The sequence below is a fragment of the Empidonax traillii genome, unplaced genomic scaffold (genome assembly GCF_003031625.1).
Source record: "Empidonax traillii isolate 1590-97213 ecotype Southwest subspecies unplaced genomic scaffold, ASM303162v1 scaffold352:size1026972, whole genome shotgun sequence".
NCBI lineage: Eukaryota > Metazoa > Chordata > Aves > Passeriformes > Tyrannidae > Empidonax > Empidonax traillii.
This window is the reverse complement of record NW_020955545.1, coordinates 189299-208447: the sequence shown is the minus strand read 5'-3', so window position 1 is coordinate 208447 and position 19149 is coordinate 189299. Positions and strand designations below refer to the sequence as shown.

Genomic DNA, 19149 nt, shown 5'->3' with positions numbered 1-19149 from the left:
CCCAGCACTTTGGTCACTTGCATCTACATTTGCAGGGAGAAGGTGAGGGAGCAGCATTATGGCTACTGTCTTATTGGAAAAATTCCTTAGAGCCACTGCTTGAGCTCATTAGACACTGTCTTAATTTCCAAGCTTTGCAGCCTCTCCCTTCCGTTGACTTTCTGTATTCCCTGACGAATCTAAAAAATATTCAGGTTTTCTTCCTTCTTAACTGCTGTTACAAAAGTGACAGAAGATAAGACTGGTGATAGGACAACAAAATGACACTTCAAAAGAAGCCCAGTCTTAGAATCTGAAGAGCATGCTTCACATGTTTTATGTGTTTCACTCTGTTAGAGCAATTTAGCTCAGAGCAAGACTCTTTAAAGCTTTACCAGAATTGGGCAACATCAGTAGCAATTCAAAGTGTTCTTTAAATGAAGGTTTTTGCTTCCTAGCTCTGCTTTGCTCTCTTTTATATATGATCACCCTTTTATTTATGATTATCAAGAATCAATATTTAAGAGTTGTTTTCTCTAGGCTTACTTTTCACATATGCTAGCCTGGTGATACAGGCTCAGCAGTTCCCAGGTGTTAATAAATTCCTAAGCTTCTCTCTTCACTCTAGAAAGCTGCCACGTAGCCTTATATCAAAAAGCACAACTGGAGAGGCTGACTTCATCACTCCTCAGCCCATCTTTATGTAATGGGAAGAGCAACTCTTCTAGAATCCTTTTTGGATTCAAATAATCCCAATTCCAAAGCTACCTGAGTCACTCTTGCAATGTCAATGCATTTAGTAACACCAGAAAAAGGCATATAGTCATGTAGTCACTCTGCATGTATATATCTTGTTATTTCAGCATTATCAATATCATAGAATTATGGAATCACAAAATGGCCTGGGAAAACATAAAAATTTACTTTATCTTCTTGTAACTATACAAGAAGTTAATTGGACTTGGTTTCTCCATGCAGGAACACAGGCAGACATATCACAATGCATTTTTTTATCAGTTGCTGATTTTATGAATTATGATTATATGTGCTTTGTGAAAAACACTCTTCCATTACAGAAATGTTCTTATTAGTACCAGAAAAGTATAGTGGGCTTAGCCAATTAGAAAATTCAGCTATGTTATATTAATGACTACATATTAATCTCTATGAAATTTCTAAAATTTTGTAAGGAAGCAATATTGGCACAGTTCTGCATCTGTAGAGCTTTCTTGGATGTTTTATTGAGCCCCGTGCTGCAAGACAGAATCTGTGTTAAACCAGCCTCACCACTGCTTTGCTCATCAAAGTCTTAATAGCTTTGCATATATTACAATGTTTTTTACATGCCTTGAATTTCCTTTTATTAATTGTATTGCGGATATTTTTAAAATATATGCTTCTTACACAAGTCAGTAGCTAACCTTGCCTAATTCCAACCAGTGCACCTGGAAACATTTTAAAAGGTTAAAGTGTGGTGTACCATAAAGAAGTTACTGAATACTATTTTTTTCCAGTATAGTGATGCTACTTTCTTAAAACACTTATCCATACAGAGCTCACAGTTCAGATGATGAGAAGAGGAAAAAAAATTTCCTTTACTTCTCTTATGAGCTTTATCCCATGTGGGTTACAACCTCAGAAGCCCCAGTGTGTACCTACCCAGCACAAATCTTAACACACATATCCTCACTAACTCTCTTTCATCTTCACTGTAATCTGGGTCTCCCATTTACTCCTTCCTTACTGGTTGAAATAAAATGTTTCTGTGGATACCCATCTGACTCTGAGAGACACTTTCAGCTAATAGCGAGGTTCACAAAAAGCTCTATGTTGCCCCATCATAAAAATTTTTAAGTAGCAGAATCTTAAGGTGATTTCTCTTATGAAATTTCCATCAGATTAATCTTGGTTTCTCTCTTTCTTTTTTTTTTCCTCTTTTTTATTTTTATCTTTTTTTTTTTCTTTTAATTCTTTCCACAGCTGTAACTTACACAAGTTACAAAAAAACACCACCGCCGGTACCGCCTCGTACCACTTCCAAGCCACTGATCTCAGTCACGGCACAGAGCAGCACAGAATCCACCCAGGATGCATATCATGACAGCCGGACTCAGAGGATATCCCCGTGGCAGCAGGATGGGCGAGGGATGTACAACTCCACCGACAGTTTGGACAGTAACAAGGCCATGAATCTTGCCTTGGAGACTGCAGCCGCACAGCGCCACGCGTCCGAGGGCCAGAGCACCTCCATACGGACCAGCGACAAGGCCATTTTAGTGACAAAAGCGGAGGAGTTTCTGAAGAGTCGACGTTCCTCTATAGGGATTCAGGTAGCCTATCATTAATGTCTGTGATGAATTTCTTGTCTTCTGTCTGTAAATAGCATAGAATGAGTCATTCAGCTTCACTGGCTCTAATAATCTAACAAACAACCCCCTGGCTGCTTAGTGTTAATTGTAATTCACATCATGGCAGCATGGCTGTGCAGAAAAGTCTTTGGCTAATACGCTGTACCTTGGAAGAAAATGAATGAATAAATCTCTAGGGAGGTTACCTGTCATTAACACTTGATATGAAAATTATACTGCAGTGCTACAGGTGAACAGCGTGTTCATCTCCTTCTCTCTGTGAATTCACAGTCCTTTTTATAGAACTAAGCCAGCTTCAAAATGCTTGACTGTATTTTTCCCATTATCTTTCTCTTTTGACTTTGGAAAATGTGTAATGCCACTCGATCTTCAATTATTCTGCCTAAAAAGAGCCCCCCTGCCCTTACTTGTAGTTGTGCTGGAAGGATCCTTGTATCAAGGAAGAGAAAGAAATGTGGTGTTGTAGATACAGCATATTTACAGACGGCAAGTAATGAAATTACTTTAATAAACACAGTCTTAGAACATTCTTCCATTTGTCCATCAAACCCCACAATATTTATTTCACCTGAAAAAATATGTGTCAGACTGTGGAAAGCTCAGTCAAGTTCTGTTTCAGGCAAATGAAATAAGACAATTCCAAATGCAAATTTTGATTACTATTCCTTCTACTAAATGAAAAATACTAGATAGCTAGCAATAGTCATTTGTTTAAATCTCTAGAACATACCAAGTAGTAATAAAAATTAGAAAGCTGAACTTGCAAAGGATGTGAAGTCCTTTGAGACAGAAGCAGAGGAAAATTTAAGCTTCTGTTTTGATGAATATTTCCCTTTATATCACTGGGGTTCACATCTATGCTTAAAAATATGTACTTTTGCTAGATCGGCTATAGATGAAATGCCATTTATTTCGTCATAGTTATAAGTGTTGCAGTGACAGCAACATAGATCGTGAGAAGGTAATAACCCATGTAAAAAAAACCCAGTGAGTGACCGTGTATTAGAAATATACAAAAATTGACATGGAAGTATATTATTTTCTTTAAAAAGTAATAATTCAATTTCCATTAATTTCGCAGTATAGTTAGAGAAAGCTGTTTGGGTTAAGCATGTCACAGCTACTGATTGAACTTCACAGGTTAACATTTTAGTGTGGTATAATTTTGTTGTTCCATAATGTATTAGACTAATGGGAAGGAATCAGCTTTGACAGCAACCTGTTTGCCCATTTCTCAACACAGAAGCATTTCTATCTGATTTTTCAGATGCAGAAGAGTAGAATGCAGTGTAACCGCAGTGGTAAAATATTCATATGGATACTTTTCAAATGTTTTACAAAGTAATTTGTATATCCTGAATTGTTCAGAGAAGGGGCTTAGCAGATAACACGGAAAAACTCAAAGGAGCAGCAAATAATCTTTGCTACCTTTTAGCCCCTAATCTGAAGCTTACTCTTCAGAAATAAATAGTATCTAGTGTTGTTCTTATCTCTTCTTAACAACAGCTGTGCACAATGGTGTTTATCAATGTTGGTGTCTTGATTTGGTCGCTCCTGATATTCCAGCAATTAACTCTGGAACTTTGATTACATCACTTGATCTTGTTTATTACTGCAGGTGATGACCTGAAGTACTTTTCACTGGGCTCTGACCCTTCTTTATATGTGCTGTGTTTAATAATATGTGCTTATAGTCCACAAAAACACCTGTGCAATGATTTACATGAAGGCAGCGGATCTTCCATAGCAACTTGTGATCTGATGCTTGGCCTGTAATGGTGGTCCTCAGGTGCATGCATGGAAAAAGAAAGATAAATACTGTTTTCAATAGTAGGTCTTAGAAGGACAAGCTATTTTTTATCTTTTGAGAAGTACAAGCTTCTTGGTTGTACCATTTGGCATTAGATAAGGTTATATTTGCAACAGTAGCCTAAGAACACATTCTGGTTGTTTAGAATTTTTTTCAGCAGTAAGTTTCAAACTTCACATAAGTAAAAAAAAATACATTTCTGCAGTATTTTTAAATAGGAAATGCATTTTGTTGTATTACTATTACCAGGTTTGTATGGAATGAAAACACGGGGTAGAACATTCTTATTGCAAACTACACAAATAGTAATTTATGCACTCAAAATACACTTGAAGTATTTAATTTCTTTTAGACTTCTGCATCAAAGTACCTTGTAAAAGGATGTTTTTTATTTGCATATTTCCTTGATTGACTAAATTACTTGTTTTCTCATTTGCATTCCATGCCAGGATAATGCATTGAATTTGCATTTATTTGCATTACTTAATTTGCTATCAGGATGGTTAATTTGTGCATTTTTTAATGTTCCATTCGTTTAACACATTGATGTGAGAATGCTTGCCAACGGAGTTCCATACAGGAGCAGAGAAGCACAAAGATACACCATGACCAACAGCGCTGGTGCATTGCAGAAATACTCTGGACCCAGCCTAGGGCTCCCAGGTCTTTGGTGTATATGATTTGTGTACATGTAGTGAATAGAAGTCCCTTTAGATAGTCCTGGCATATTTAGGCATGTGCCAATAGGATTGGTATTCACATGCACAGAGAGCCCAAGCTCCTAGGAAAGCACTGGACTTGGTACGAAGATCAGTAGCACCCTGTCTGCAGAGACAGAGAACAGCACAAATACAGTAGCCCATCTGATGGTATGTTAATCCTATCCCAGATGAGAATTTTGAGGGGGAAAAAAAAAAAAAAAAGAAAGCTTCAGAAACAAAGCTTTTCCAGCTGGTGGGTTTTGGGGATTTTTTTGGTTTTGTTTTTGTTTTTATTTTTCATTACCATATTTAAAGCAAAAGGAATATTGTCAGACGTGTAAGTAGGCACTGGGAAAAAATGTTGATTTCTATACTCAAATGAATTGCAAAATGCTGATTTTGAGATTAAAAATTTAACAATATTAAGAAAATCTATACATATAAAGAATAAAACTCTTGTAACATTAGTAGCAATAAATTTCATATCTGTCTTATGACAGCAAAAGACTAATCAAAGTATTTGAATTAAAACAGAAAGTAGAGATTGTCAAGAGTAAAATAACCTCTATGTCAGAACAAGCTTGTTGCTAAGACATTTTCCAGGATTTTCCTTAGTCTTTTGCTCACCCTGATATATATGCTAATGATTAACATTCAAAATCTGCTCTAGTTATAAACCATTTCATATTAATAGCATTTGAAATGTGAAATATATGAGGAAACATGTCAAGAAATTGCTCCTTATTTATTTCAAGTGTTTCAATACATACATCCTTCTGTCATACTTATGAAACATACATTCTCTGTTTAAAAGACATAAAGGCTTCTCAAAATGAACAGAAACCCCAGAAATGAATGAGATGGAAATTAATGTTCTAGGTGTGAAGGCTGATTCATGGTGGTATTTTTGGAGACAAGCACTAATTGTAGTGTAGAGATGAACTCTGTCATCTTCATTTATCATCAGGAGATGACGCTTTGAAATACCTAGTGGTTTTTTTATAATCTCCAGAATCTACATTAAACAAATAATTCTTATAAATCAAAGACTGTGACCAGGAGAATTAGTGCAATAATTTGCAGGCTGAATTTTTTTGTGCCAAAAGGGGATCTTCTGGATAATACTTATATATATATATTTAGTAACATTATTCATGTCACATGGTAAAAATGTTGTTCACAATATTCTTTAGTCTCAAACTGGAATTTCCCTTTAACATAAAGCATTTTTTACCCCCATATCACAGGTACTCAGATGAGCATCTGCATTTTCTTTGTACTGTTTAGTTATAACATCCTTGTCAGTGTTTTACTTCAGTGTATGCATATCCATCAAAAGAAATATTCTCATTGATTACACTGATCTTTGGATCATGAATGATCCAAAGTCTTAGAAGTAAGTGTTCTTCATTCTCCTCCTGAAATGACTCACGAAAGATTGTGTTTTTGTGAGAGAAGTGTGTGAAGTCCTTGGCCTGGAGAAGTCAGTGAATATTTGTTGGAGCAATTTGCTACTTAGCATTAATTGGACCAAAAAACTTATGAGCAACCTCTCCTCTGTGCATTATTTCTTGCTACAATCTCATTTTAGTTTGACATTCATCTTACTTCTATACTCTGGCATGTATTGTTAGCAAAAAAGGTATTTATTAAAAGACCAGAGAAAGTTTTCAACCTGTTGTATGATATTCTTGAAGTAATTAGCACTTGCTGTGCCATTTCATGTATTTGAGTAGTCCAGATGTTCTGTTGGGAAGTAGTGGAGCAGCAAAATGGAGCTCTGTGGTGAGGCACAAAAAATCTCTCAAGCATGAAAATGTAGATTTATTTTAGTGGATTTCTAAAAATTATTTTGAAAGAGTATACCTTTTTTGTCTGATAAAAGTATTCCATCACTTAAGGAAAGCAGTAGCACTGAGTACTGTAGTTTTATTTGAAGTATTTCCCCTACTTTGAAGTCACTGCATACGAATGAGATTTCCCTGTGCCTAAGAATGGTTATCTGAATTCACAATTACATATACTTGATCTAGTGTCAAATGTAGTGTTTTCTACCCTTTTTTACTGTTTTTATCACTGAGAAGCAAGAGAGGAAGGATAAATTATTTCCTTCCTGTATTTCATCAGAGATTGTTTATTAAATTCTAATAATAGAATAAATTGGTTACATCAGTGAAAACCCGTTGAGGGCAGTGAAGTCGCATAGGGAGAGACAGTGTGGACTGATGTTTATGAGAGAGAAGTGAAAGTCACCAGGTTAAAATCTGTTTTCTTATGCATTGAATATATTAGATTCAAGTCTCCCTTAGAGACAGTATGTATAGAAGCTTAGACTGGAATTTTTAGGATACTGCAATATTATGCTGCAGTATCCAGGTTTAAGTGCTTGTGTTTAAGAGCAGAATAATGCTATAATACAGAAATAAAGGTTGGGTTTAAATAGTTAAAGTTATCAGCTAAAAAAGCATAGTAAATACTTTTAAGGAATTAATTATTTCATACACCCTTTTCTAGAATGAGGGTCTTTGAACAAACTAAGATTGATTATAACAAGAAAGTTATTTACAATAGCGATTTGCATTTATTAAAATAATTTTGTGTGTCTTTGTATAATTTACTTGTAGATCATTTATTACCAAGGCAGTGCCAGTATCTGATAGTTAGTTTTCAAATTTTGAACTGGATCAGACATCAGTGACTGATCACAGAGAATTAATAATATTGTCTGCTCCTTGTGTCAGCAGAAAAGAACATGGAGGGGAGTGTTATGTCTTTGTGAAAGGTAAGACATAGAATCATGGAATTGGAGAATATCCTGAGCTGGAAGGGACCTACAATGTCTTATCATCGATAAGAGAAATAATCTCAAGATGCTCCATTACAAATGATATTAATATTATAAGCCTTGTGGACATAACCCCATAACACAACATTTTTCATGGGAAAAAATACAGATCTTTAAAGAACTTTAGGTCTTTGTTTGCAGTGAGAGAGGAAGATGATGTGCTGTATTAGATCTACTAATTTCTTCTGCTTTTGGTCAGTGACTGGCTATTTTTTTTCATTCCTCTTCTGTTGGAGACTCCCTCATAATCACACAGAGATATAATTTTTCACATTATTTTGCTTTGCTGAGTTTGGGCCAATTTGCAAATATTAAGGCTTTTAGAACCCATGCATGTATTAAAACAATAATGAATCAAGGAGAATAACAACAGATTTATTAAGACTTACTTGAGTTTCAATAGCCACACAATCAAACCACATGTATTACTTTTTCTCCTCTGCTCATTTGAATCTAGTCTGGTCAATCTGATTAAAGAGTTTCCTGCTGTTTTCTAGCAGGAGTGTTTATAATATCTGTCATTCAGAAATGTAGTTTCTTTTTTCATTATTTTCTTTATGACTGCAAATTATTATCTTATTTCCTGCTTTTACTTTTGTTGGCATTTTCTTCCATTTTCCATTTTGTTGATTGTTGCAATATTTGCAATCTTAGATTGCACACACACACACACACACACACACACACACAAAAATTGGCATTCCCCTGCTGTTACAAGGCACAGTGAGAAAATGAAAGCCTTAAAATATCAAGGCAATCATCAGGTCATTTAGGTAATGTCAGTTCTGGCAAACTGGAGGGAAGGATAATTTGGAAAGGGTTTATATCTAGAGGTAAATAATATAATTCTTGTTTTGATACCTCGGCCATCATTTTTCTGATAATTTTGTTTTGAATAAAATTTTAGAGTGTATTACTTCATTTATAGCTCTAATTCTGGGTGTCAGTTGCATATTGTAAATTATTCAGGATTATATCTCTAGATGAAATGCCAGTAAGAAAGCACTTGAAATCAGATAGATGAAAAGATTTTTTTTTCTCAATATATTGCATCAATGAAAAGATACCAACCCATACAAAATATAAAAGGTAAATCTTTCTCCACACATCAAAAGCAGAGTTCAAAAGAAGACAGGCTATTTACTACTAACCCAACGATGTAGCTGGCAAAAACATATACACTTTCTATATGTAACGCGGAAGAAGATGTTGGGTTGCAAGTCTGCCTGCTTTGTTCCCACAATATCAATTGGGCAAATTGATGTTCTCCATAGAGACCTTTCCTTGTTTACATCTTTAGACCATTGTGTTTCCAACAGCACTATGTCTGAGCTGCTTGGACATCCTAGTGGAAAGCACAAGTCTATTCTCTGCCAATTGGCCACTTCTCACTTCCAGAGTGTTACTAGCCATATGTTAGCCCCACGAGTAGATATTGTTGACCTTCCTTTGAAAATTGCTCTGTTCAGAGATCTGGTCTTCACCTCATCCCCCAGAATTCACTTAGTAGGTTCCAAGGAGCACAGTATGTAGAAATGGTCATCCTAAGCATATCGCTCTATGAAGGAAGTGTAGCACTTTTGAAGGAACTGAAAGCAAAGACTGACATATGTGGAGGTGTCAGCTTGGCTTCATCTTTGGCTTTGTTTGTCTCAGGCCTGAACTGGCACACAATGTCCTGTCCTTCCGTGTGGAGCCATGTGAGTGAGCAGGAGGCCCTGATAAATCCTGTGTCCCCATCTGCTCAGCTTATTCAGCCTGGCCACCCATAAACCTCTTTTCCCTTGTCAAACCTTAAGGCTTGTAATTCCATGGACTCTGTGCCTCCATCACTGACACCATCATCTGGCATTGCAGTTCATTCGAATAAGTTCAAAGATCTTAATCAACAACCCTACAAGTGGAAGTAATAATGCTGGTCCTTTCCTTTGGACCCAGTCCAATAGAAAGATAAAATACAATAGAATCATAGAATGGTTTGGGTTGGAAGTGATCTTAAAGATCATCTAGTTCCAACTGCCCTGCCATGGGCAGGGACACTTTCCACTACACCAGGTAGCTCAGGGCCCCATCCAACTTGGCCTTGAACAGGGATGAGGCATCCACAACTTCTCTGGGCAGTCTGTTCCAGTGCTTCACCACCCTCACAGTAAATAATTTCTTCCTAATACTTATTTAAACCTACCCTCTTTCAGTTTAAAGCCATTTCCCCTTATCCTATCACAACATGTCCCTGTGAAAAGTCCCTCTCCAGCTCTCTCATAGCCCCTTTAGGTACTGGAATGCTGCTTTTTGGTGCCCTTGGAGCCTTCTGTTCTCTGGGCTGAACAGCCTGTCATCGTAGGAGAGGTGCTCCAGCCCTCTGACCATCTTCGTGGCCTTCTCTGGACTAGCTCCAACAGGTCACTGTCCTTTTTTTGGGATCCCCAGAGCTGGGCACAGCACTCCAGGTGGGGTCTCATGAGAGCTTCTTTTGATGCAGCCCAGGGTGCCATTGGCCTTCTGGGATGCAAGTGCACTTTGCCAGTTTGCATTCACTTTTTCAGCCAACAATACCTCCAAGTCCTTCTCCTCAGGGCCTCTCTCAACCCACTCATTGATCTTGTATCCATGTTCAGGATTGCCCTTAGCCTTGTTGAACCTCATGAGCTTGCATGAGCCCACCTATCAAGCCTGTGCAGGTTCGCCTGGATGGCATTCCTGCCCTCTGGTGTGTCAGCTGCACCCAACAACTTGGTGTCATCAGCAAACTTGCCTAGGGTGCACTCAATCCCAATGTCCATATCACCATCAAAGATGTTAAATAATACTAGTCCCAGTACAGACACCTGAGGGACACCCACCACTTCTTACATGGTGGTCTCCACCAGACACCCAGGTTCTCCACATAGACATTGAGCTGCACCCTTTGAGTGCAAGCATCCACCCAATTTCTTATTCAGTGAGTCTGCCCATCAAATCCATGTCCTTCTACTTGAAATACAAAGATGTTTTGTGAGACATTATCAAGTGTTTTCCACACGTCCAGGCAGATTACAGATCAGATTTCCTGTATCACTGTCATCTATTTTAATAAGCACTGCATTTTCTGAGCATAGGAAGAAATCTTGATTTTGAGATCAGAATTTTAAGCATCCCTATAATGTCAATTTCCAAATTGCCAAATCCTTTCTGCTCTATAAAAAAGAAATTTGTCTCCTTTGCCACTCTCCTCCTCCAGTAAGTGCTTGACAGTGACTCTATCTGAGATCAAGAGAACTCTCCTGGATTTTTCTCAAGTGTATCTCAGTGCATCCAATATGGCTTGGAAGACCATGGTTGCTGCTACATTAGCAAGATCTTCCAGTCTTCTTATTTACAGGAGATGAAATCCCTTTTTGAAGACTTGCCTTTTCATGGCATTATTTTTTGTAGTTTAGACTCAGTATATTCCTAAATTATGTATTTAAGCTTAGACTGATTGGTTGCTTTGGGGAATGAACCCCAGTCCCATAGCTCTTAGCAACAGTTTAAACTTCCTGATTACTCCAGATGATTTCAACATCAGATGGCTTCCTCCAGAAAATGTTTCCTCACCTCAGACATCATCTTTCTCGTACACTCATATAGGCACACCCAAGAGCCACAGTCTAAGCATTTTGTGTTATCTGCTCTTATTCACTACCTTATCATAGAATCACAGAATGGGTCAGGTTGGCAGGGACCACAGTGTGTGATCTAATCCATCCTCCCTGCTCAGGCAGGGTCGTCCTAGAGCACACTGCACAGGATTGCGTCCAGATGGTTCCTGGGGTATCCCCAGTGAGGGAGACTCTACAGCCTCTCTGGCCAGTCTGTTACGGTGTGTGGTCACCCACACAGGAAAGAAGTTCTTCCTCATATTCAGGTGCAACTTCCAGGGCATAAGTTTTTTTCCCATTGCCTCTTCTCCTATTGCTTGATATCCCTGAGAAGAGCCTGGCTTAATCCTTTTGACATCCTCCCTTCAGATGCTGATAAACACTGATAAGGTCCCCTCTCAGTCATCCCCTCTCCCTTTGAGAATAAGTTGACTTCACTCTTCAAAACATGTCCATGTATATTTTAGCTCCCACCACAGTAGTCAAAGCTTCAAGTGTAACTTGCCTCTCTGCTCGCCCTCAACAGACTACATGAGTATCTCATTCTTGGGCCAGTTAATTCATGAAATGAAAAACAATCTGTCTCTAATGAATGTTTTTTTTAGGCAGCTTTCCTCATATCACTGAAAGCATATAAGGAAGTTCCTAGTTCCTTCCTTAGACCTGAACTTGTTATCTAAGGCTCTTCTGGGCTCTTCTGTGCTATAAATAAGGCTGTCTTTCCTGAGAAATACCTCTTGTGCTAAGAAACTGGACCTTATGGCTGTTCTACTTAAAACAATGTTCTTGCAGGGGACCGTGACCCTCCAAGCAGCTTAGGTTTTCAGTTGTGTTGCAGCCAAGACTCATCTTAACTAGGAAACCCACTTGCCTGTTTTTTTGGTTGGTTGTTCGTGCTTTTTTTCCTCCAAGCTGCTACCTCTGTCACTGAGGCTTTTTTTCACTACCAACGTCAAGAGGAATCTTTTTTTTTATTCTGACAACACCAAGTCCTGGAAACTCTTATCAAATCTGATATTTTAGTTCTCTCAGTGCACTGCCCATGCAAGTGAATATAGCCAGCTTTCATGCAGCTGCCAAGGTGGAAACAGATGTCAGCATGCGCTGTCCCTTAGCCCTTATGCAGAACAAATGGAATTGCTGGGAAATGTGTCTTTCCCTGGAAGGTGCCACACTGACAGCAAGAGATTTTGGCAAACCTGTGACTGATGCTACGCTGTATAGTTCAAGCGTGCCATTAGCATTTACTAGAGGGTTCTTGCAGTTGCTATTTTCATGAACATCTCCAAGACATACACACAGGTAGATATGAACATGTACTAATTGCTGGTATTCCCATCCATGTGAATGTACATGGAGCTATTGCTTAAAGATGGCAAGAGAAGTTACCAGCAACTGACTTCAAGAAATATAGTGCATATGTCCACTCAGTTCCCATCCTCCTTCCTCTTTGTCTCTGCAATCTTTCAGAAACCTAGTGGGATTGGGGCTATATGGCTGAGAGACAGCTGGAAAGACCATCAGGCTCTTTCCAGAGGTGCCTGTAACTGCTGCAAGAGGAAAAGTTTTCTTGTGTGAATCCACACATGGAGAGTGCATATCGAAAAACTGGTTGCTGATATTATTTTTTTGATGTAACAATGAAAATATCATACAAAAGGAAAAGTCAGTTCTGTTGATTTTGGGGTTTTTTTTATCCTGCCTCTCTCCCTTGATTCAGTATAATTTCCATACTGCAGCACTCGCTCTGTCTGTGTCAAAGACTTGGGGGCGGTGTGGTGGTGGGGAGTGTTATATAAAATGCCACAGAAACTTGCAAAAGCAATGTGGTCTCCGTCATGAAGAAAACTCTACTGTGAATATATCTTGGTAAGTGTATTTCAGATGGGAGTACTATAAAAACTGCATAAATTACTTGCTTGATATAGCATTTTCAGGACTATGTTATTAAGGAAGGTGAGACTGGGCATTCTGCTGTATCCCTCATATCATTTAATGGTTTTATATTTGTCAATACAGTTGTCAATAAAATTTCATTGCACCATTTCTTTTTATCACTTGCAAGCTTATGGGGCTACTTGAGATTTTATTTTATTTTGTAAATCAAGGCGTATAATGAGATTGGTTTATAATAATATAAAAAGGGGCTATCCTGTGGATTCCTCATTCTAAGAACAGCCCTTCCAGACCAAGCTTACTTCCTGATTCCACCAAACTGTGTAATTGTATCTGCTTACGTTTGAAATAGGGAATTATACAGCAGAACAGAAGTACTTGTGCAAAGCTTTAATAAGACAGAGCACCAAAGCAATGATACTAGGCTGAATACCGTTTGCATTTAATTTACTGTGCTAGGTGTTTCTTAGCAGTAAGAGATTAAATATATAATTATTCTTGAATGAGTGTGTGAAGAAATAGTGCTAAGTTGTCGATGCTCACTCTCCAGATGTATCTTTTGTGTTGAATTAGGTGGAAACAGCAACTGATTCAGATACTGAAAGCAGAGGCCTACGGGAATACCACTCTGTTGGAATACAAGTGGAAGATGAAAAACGGTAATTCAAGCATGTGCAAAAATCTGTAGTCTTTTATAACACAACACACATTTGTAAACAGAGTTAATAACAAGCATCTGACAAGCACTGCCCCTAAATAATTCACAAAGCCAAATTTATACATATGCTTGTCATTTGGTAAAATTTGTAGAGATTACTTAGTAGTTGCTTCATATTTGGCTAAATTTCCAGTTTTTAATTGGAGGGAAGAAAGTGAAAGTATTAAATTGAAGTAGTAGCTTAATATAATTTCATTATTGGCAGAACAAATACAAGGAGCTATATATTGGAACAGTCTTCCTTCAGTAGGGCACCTCATGCTGATCCAGGCTTTCCTTGTCCACCCAAGGAGATATACCAGTTAGGGTGTAATCCATGGTACCTTTTTCCTAAATTAGAATCAGCTTTTACACTTGTTAAGTCCTCTAGTTTTGTAAAGCTGCAGGACCATCTACTAACCCACAGGTTATCCCTGGCAGGCACTGCTTGTCAAGGGCTGGACTGAGACCATTATCTCATTTCACGGCAGCTGTCAGACAGTATCTGGTTGCTAATTGCCTTTTGCTATCATTGGCTAGATGTAATTTGAGGCAATAGGCTCAGATGTGAAAAGATTTCACAAATAATTCCTGCTTCTCTATCTAACTTTTTCCCACAAAGCTTTTCTAAAATGTCATTATGTGGTGTAGAAAATCAACCCTATAAGCCAAAAAAACGCCCAACTCTCAGTCTTAAACTTGCTGCTACTATTTTTATTTTATTGGAGGATTTTTAAAAGTCCTAAATTAGCAGATTTTCAGTTTTTATCTAATTAAAATTCTTAACTTTTGAATATTTTTTTATATATGTGCTTTACAGACTTCTATCAGGAAGTTCTAGTTCTGCTAGTTTTTTCTGGTTCATTTACTAATGATACATGTTATTTTGTAATATGAGAATAAATCAATATTTGCTTCCAGAGATAATTTGAATTTTTTTCCTTTGTATCCTTGCTCAGATCAATGATGCCACTGTGCATTTTGTTTTTCCTCTCTGTTGCTATTCGCTGCCTTATTTCAGAGATATGCCTCTGTATTATCACATATGTTATTTTTATGTCTTAATCCCTCTTCTTTCTTCCCTCTTCACCAAGGCACGGACGATTCAAGCGCTCAAACAGTGTAACAGCAGCTGTCCAGGCTGACCTGGAACTGGAGGGTTTTCCAGGACACATCACCATGGAAGACAAGGGACTTCAGTTTGGCTCATCATTCCAGCAGCACTCAGAGCCCAGTACACCCACCCAGTATAGTGCAGTGAGAACTGTACGGACACAGGGACTGTTCAGTTACAGAGAAGATTATAGGACCCCAGTTGACACAACAAACCTTCCACCACCAGAACCCTGGCTGGAGCCAGCCATTGAGACAGTAGAGGCTGGTCGAATGTCACCTTGTCGACGGGACGGATCTTGGTTTATGAAGTTACTACATACTGAAACTAAGAGAATGGAGGGATGGTGCAAAGAAATGGAAAGAGAAGCAGAAGAAAATGACCTTTCTGAAGAAAGTAAGAACTTTTTTTATAGAAGTCTGCTAAAATAAGAAATATATTAGGATAAAGCTGGGACCTGTGGTTTTTCCTTACTCATACTGTAGGACCAAAGCCTCGCCACAGAACCAACATCCTGCAGCTGACTACACAAGACAGCATTTCCCAGAGTAAGGTTTTGTGGAAGTATTTAAGGAGCCATCTCTAGAGTCAAATGCAGGATTGAAGTCTGGTATTAGATACAGCTCAGATGCTGCAATGGCTCCATCCACAGCTCCAACTCTGACACATCCTTCCCACTCACTTGTATGGCTCCAGTGATTGACCCTTTGCCAGAGCACACAGGGTGGTCCTATGTGAACATTGGTTCACCCTTTTCCTGAAACCTGCAATTTTAACTCTTATAATGAACAGTCATTTTAAAAATTCCTTTACAGGCACTTCAGCCTGTTGGAAGAACAGAAAGGAGTAGGCAAGAAAAATAGTTAAAGCACTTCTGCAGTCACACAGGCACATGCATTATTAGAAAATTCAGTTGTATTTTTGTATTACAGTTTTGTCATTATTATTCTCTCATGTCCTGTAGACCCCTTGAAAGGAGTGATAGGTTAAAGTGAAAAATAACGTAGACTATTTTGGAACAAGATCCAAGCCAGCACTAATTATAGTAATATATCAAAGTGGTCCTAGCACTCAGTAGCCAACTCCCTATGACTCCCTTTGAGGTCAATTATCCTTGTTCTTCAGGCTCAGTTTTATAAATATTTCAATCTCTGACAATCTGAATTATTGTCTCAGCTGAGATTTTCTCAGATCACAAATTAGTTCATATTAAGTTTTCTTACTAGCATCTTTCCCTGCACTCCCTCCATGTACTTTTTCCTGGTCATCTTCTTTCCCTCTCAATGAGTTTTTGCTATGATCTACCCCCAAGTCTTGAGACAGGCCAGCATGGTGACTAAAAGGCCAAATTTTATTTCTTGTGCTGACCTTTTCAAAATAAATAATGTCTATGTTTTTACATCACCTTTATTTTTTTTTTTTTTTAACAGTCACATTTCTACACTACATTGTGTCCAAATCTGCCAAGTAACAACATAGGATTTAGGGTGGAGGAGTGTGTAAGTCTGGTTTTCCTTCATTCAGCCTCTGGTGCTTTCTGGACTGTAGGTTTTGTTCTTATTTTATCATGGCAGAGCTGAGCTGAGAATTTCCCCCTTGCACTGATACTGTGAAGACTTCAATAGCCTCCTAGGGGTTGTCGAAGCATAAATAATAAAATATTTTTATTTGATTAGCTCATATGAAAATTTCCAAGCTTTCTTTCATAACAGTTATTTGTCACTACATTTTACCACGTGTCTTATTTTTCAATTCTCCAAATTTTTGCACTGCTGAATACTAACATTTCAATGTCATATTGTAAGAATGCCTAAGCTCCTGCTTCCCAGATTACCTGTTACTGATGTAGGGGCATCAGTGCTTTTGATCTGAAGCAGAAGTTCAAAGAGCAAGACTTTGATCCCTTTGGAAAGAGTAAAATTATTTGGAGTGCAAAGGAGAGAAACACACAGGCAGTTAGCCCCTCTCTTTTCCTAGGATGCCAATGAGGCATTTGCAGGCAAGGGCTGGACTTCTCCTATCTCCTCTCTCTGCAAGCTCTTCCTTGTGCACAGCCCTAGTCACATCTGCAGCCACATGAAATGAACAGTGGGAAAACACTCACGTCAGTATTCCTTGCTGGGAGAAACAGAGAGGCAGTTAGCAGTGTTATTCCTTGGAATATGAAACTGTGTACTCCATGAGAAAAACCTGGAGGAGCTGGCTTTAGCTGACTACCTGTTCTCAGGTGCAGAACCACCCTGCTTCCCACCATGTGAAGTTATACTCTTGCACTCCAGAAATACTCTAAAATACCTTGTTGCATGGTGAAATGGCAATCAGGGAAGTAGTTTTCTGTAAATTGTACAAAGGACATGAAGACAAAATGGACTTCAGTAATTAATATTAATATTTGGAGTTAGTGACACCCTTTTAACGTGGAATATTTCAGTCAGAAAGCAAAATATAATATCAGAATTTTGTTTCCCCATCTGTAGAGTAACTCTAACCTGTAAGAGGAAAAAAGAGGGGAAAAAAAAGAGAGCAATTCCCTGATACAGATTTTATAAAACACAACTGAAATGGACCTTTGAAATTCCTTTGTCAAACGAATAAAAATGGGTTAATTACTTATGTTTGGGGGAACATTTTGGCTTCCCTAATAGATTAAAGAAGTTATTATAGAATAGGTCTATGTAGCGTATCCAGAACTGGATTGTTCAGCTGATTGTCAAAAGTAAACCCCAAAGTTCCAATTTTCCATTTTATGTGACTCATTTCAAGAGACCTTCCTGGAATAATTTTCAAATTACATTATCTTTGAAATAGTATCCTTTCACCTAGCAATGCTTAGATCAAGTAAGAAGAAGTTTTCAAAGAATTAATTTCACCAAGAGAATGAGCTTCGCAGCATTTTAAAAAATCAGTGTGAATAATTTTTTTTTCTGTCGATTCTTTATTATATTTTGTATCCCCAGTTTGAGCTACGGAGCTTGTAAGGTATTTATCCACCAGAACTTAAGTTTAATGATATCCCAGCATGAAATGGATCTTGACATATTTAAATGTTTGTCAGTTCCTTGAAGAAAATACACAAAAATGGCCAAGCCAAAAGCAAATAAATATGGTTTTCCATCTTCCAGCAGGAGCTATTATTCCCAAAACACTTCATAGCAAAGTTTGCACATTCAAACTGCCATTCTTAATGCTGAATCATTTCTTTTTGGCCTGGGTATATTAATTGTACCTGAAGGCCAAATACAGCTTTGCATCTCTTGGGAGACGGCTGTCCTTATGATACCACTTCTATTTCATTTTAAACATGGGAAGAGTTAAAATAGAACTACATTTTAGAAAAAAATTTCATTTCTGGCTTTAACACAATATCTCCGAGATCACCAAAAGCTGTCTGATTGCTGTATTGATTTTTTTCTTTCACTGTAGCTTTTGTCCCAGAGTGCTGTTTTAAGAACTTCACTCATCAGGTCTTAGAAAGAAGATAATCACTGCAGCAAAAATAACATCTCTCTCTTTGTTTTCATAGAATTTTTTTGTTTGGTCAGTTGCCATGAATTACATTTTGAAGTCTCTGCAAAGTTCATATATTGTTTGTGGGGGCAGTTATTTGTGTTCTAAGTGTTAAATATAACATAGATAGATAGATAGATAGATAGATAGATAGATAGATAGATAGATAGATAGATAGATAGAGATACAGAGGTAGATATAGAGGTATAGATAAATATAGATAGATATGTGGCTGTAACTGTTCCCAGGGTTAGTCATCAGATCATTTGCATTAGCAGGGTGCCTCCAAGCAATTATATGTGTTTCTCATGCGTGCTGACTGGAGTTGCAGTTTTACACCCTGAAAATTGTGTTTGGCTATTACTGGTGTGTAGGTGATGACAAGAAAAACACTCTCAACTGTCACAAAGCTATTGAAGACCAAGAGGGTCAGGACTCTGCCTCCGGTGAGCACTGTGATGGCAGCAGGGAGAGCAGCTCAGGGAGGGGGAGAGCAGGCCAGCTAGGGGAGCCACAGTCCTTGCCCACAGCTCGTGGGCAAGGTCTGGTAGAGGGAAGATGAATTCCTGGGCTTCTTAGTGCCCCATGATTGACCTCTGAAATACTTCATT

The 19149-nt window shown here is 38.1% G+C and overlaps 1 protein-coding gene across 17 annotated transcripts in view; it reads left to right on the top strand.

The window, feature by feature from the left end:
- The window catches only part of DLGAP2 (DLG associated protein 2), a 457096-nt gene that overhangs the window by 419392 nt on the left and 18555 nt on the right, over positions 1 to 19149 (top strand). For all 17 annotated transcript variants that reach the window (XM_027892460.1, XM_027892444.1, XM_027892443.1 and 14 more), the window contains 3 exons: positions 1960 to 2309; positions 13794 to 13879; positions 15012 to 15427. In XM_027892460.1, coding sequence (XP_027748261.1) covers positions 1960 to 2309; positions 13794 to 13879; positions 15012 to 15427 — 852 coding nt within the window. The remainder of the gene's footprint in view (positions 1 to 1959; positions 2310 to 13793; positions 13880 to 15011; positions 15428 to 19149) is intronic.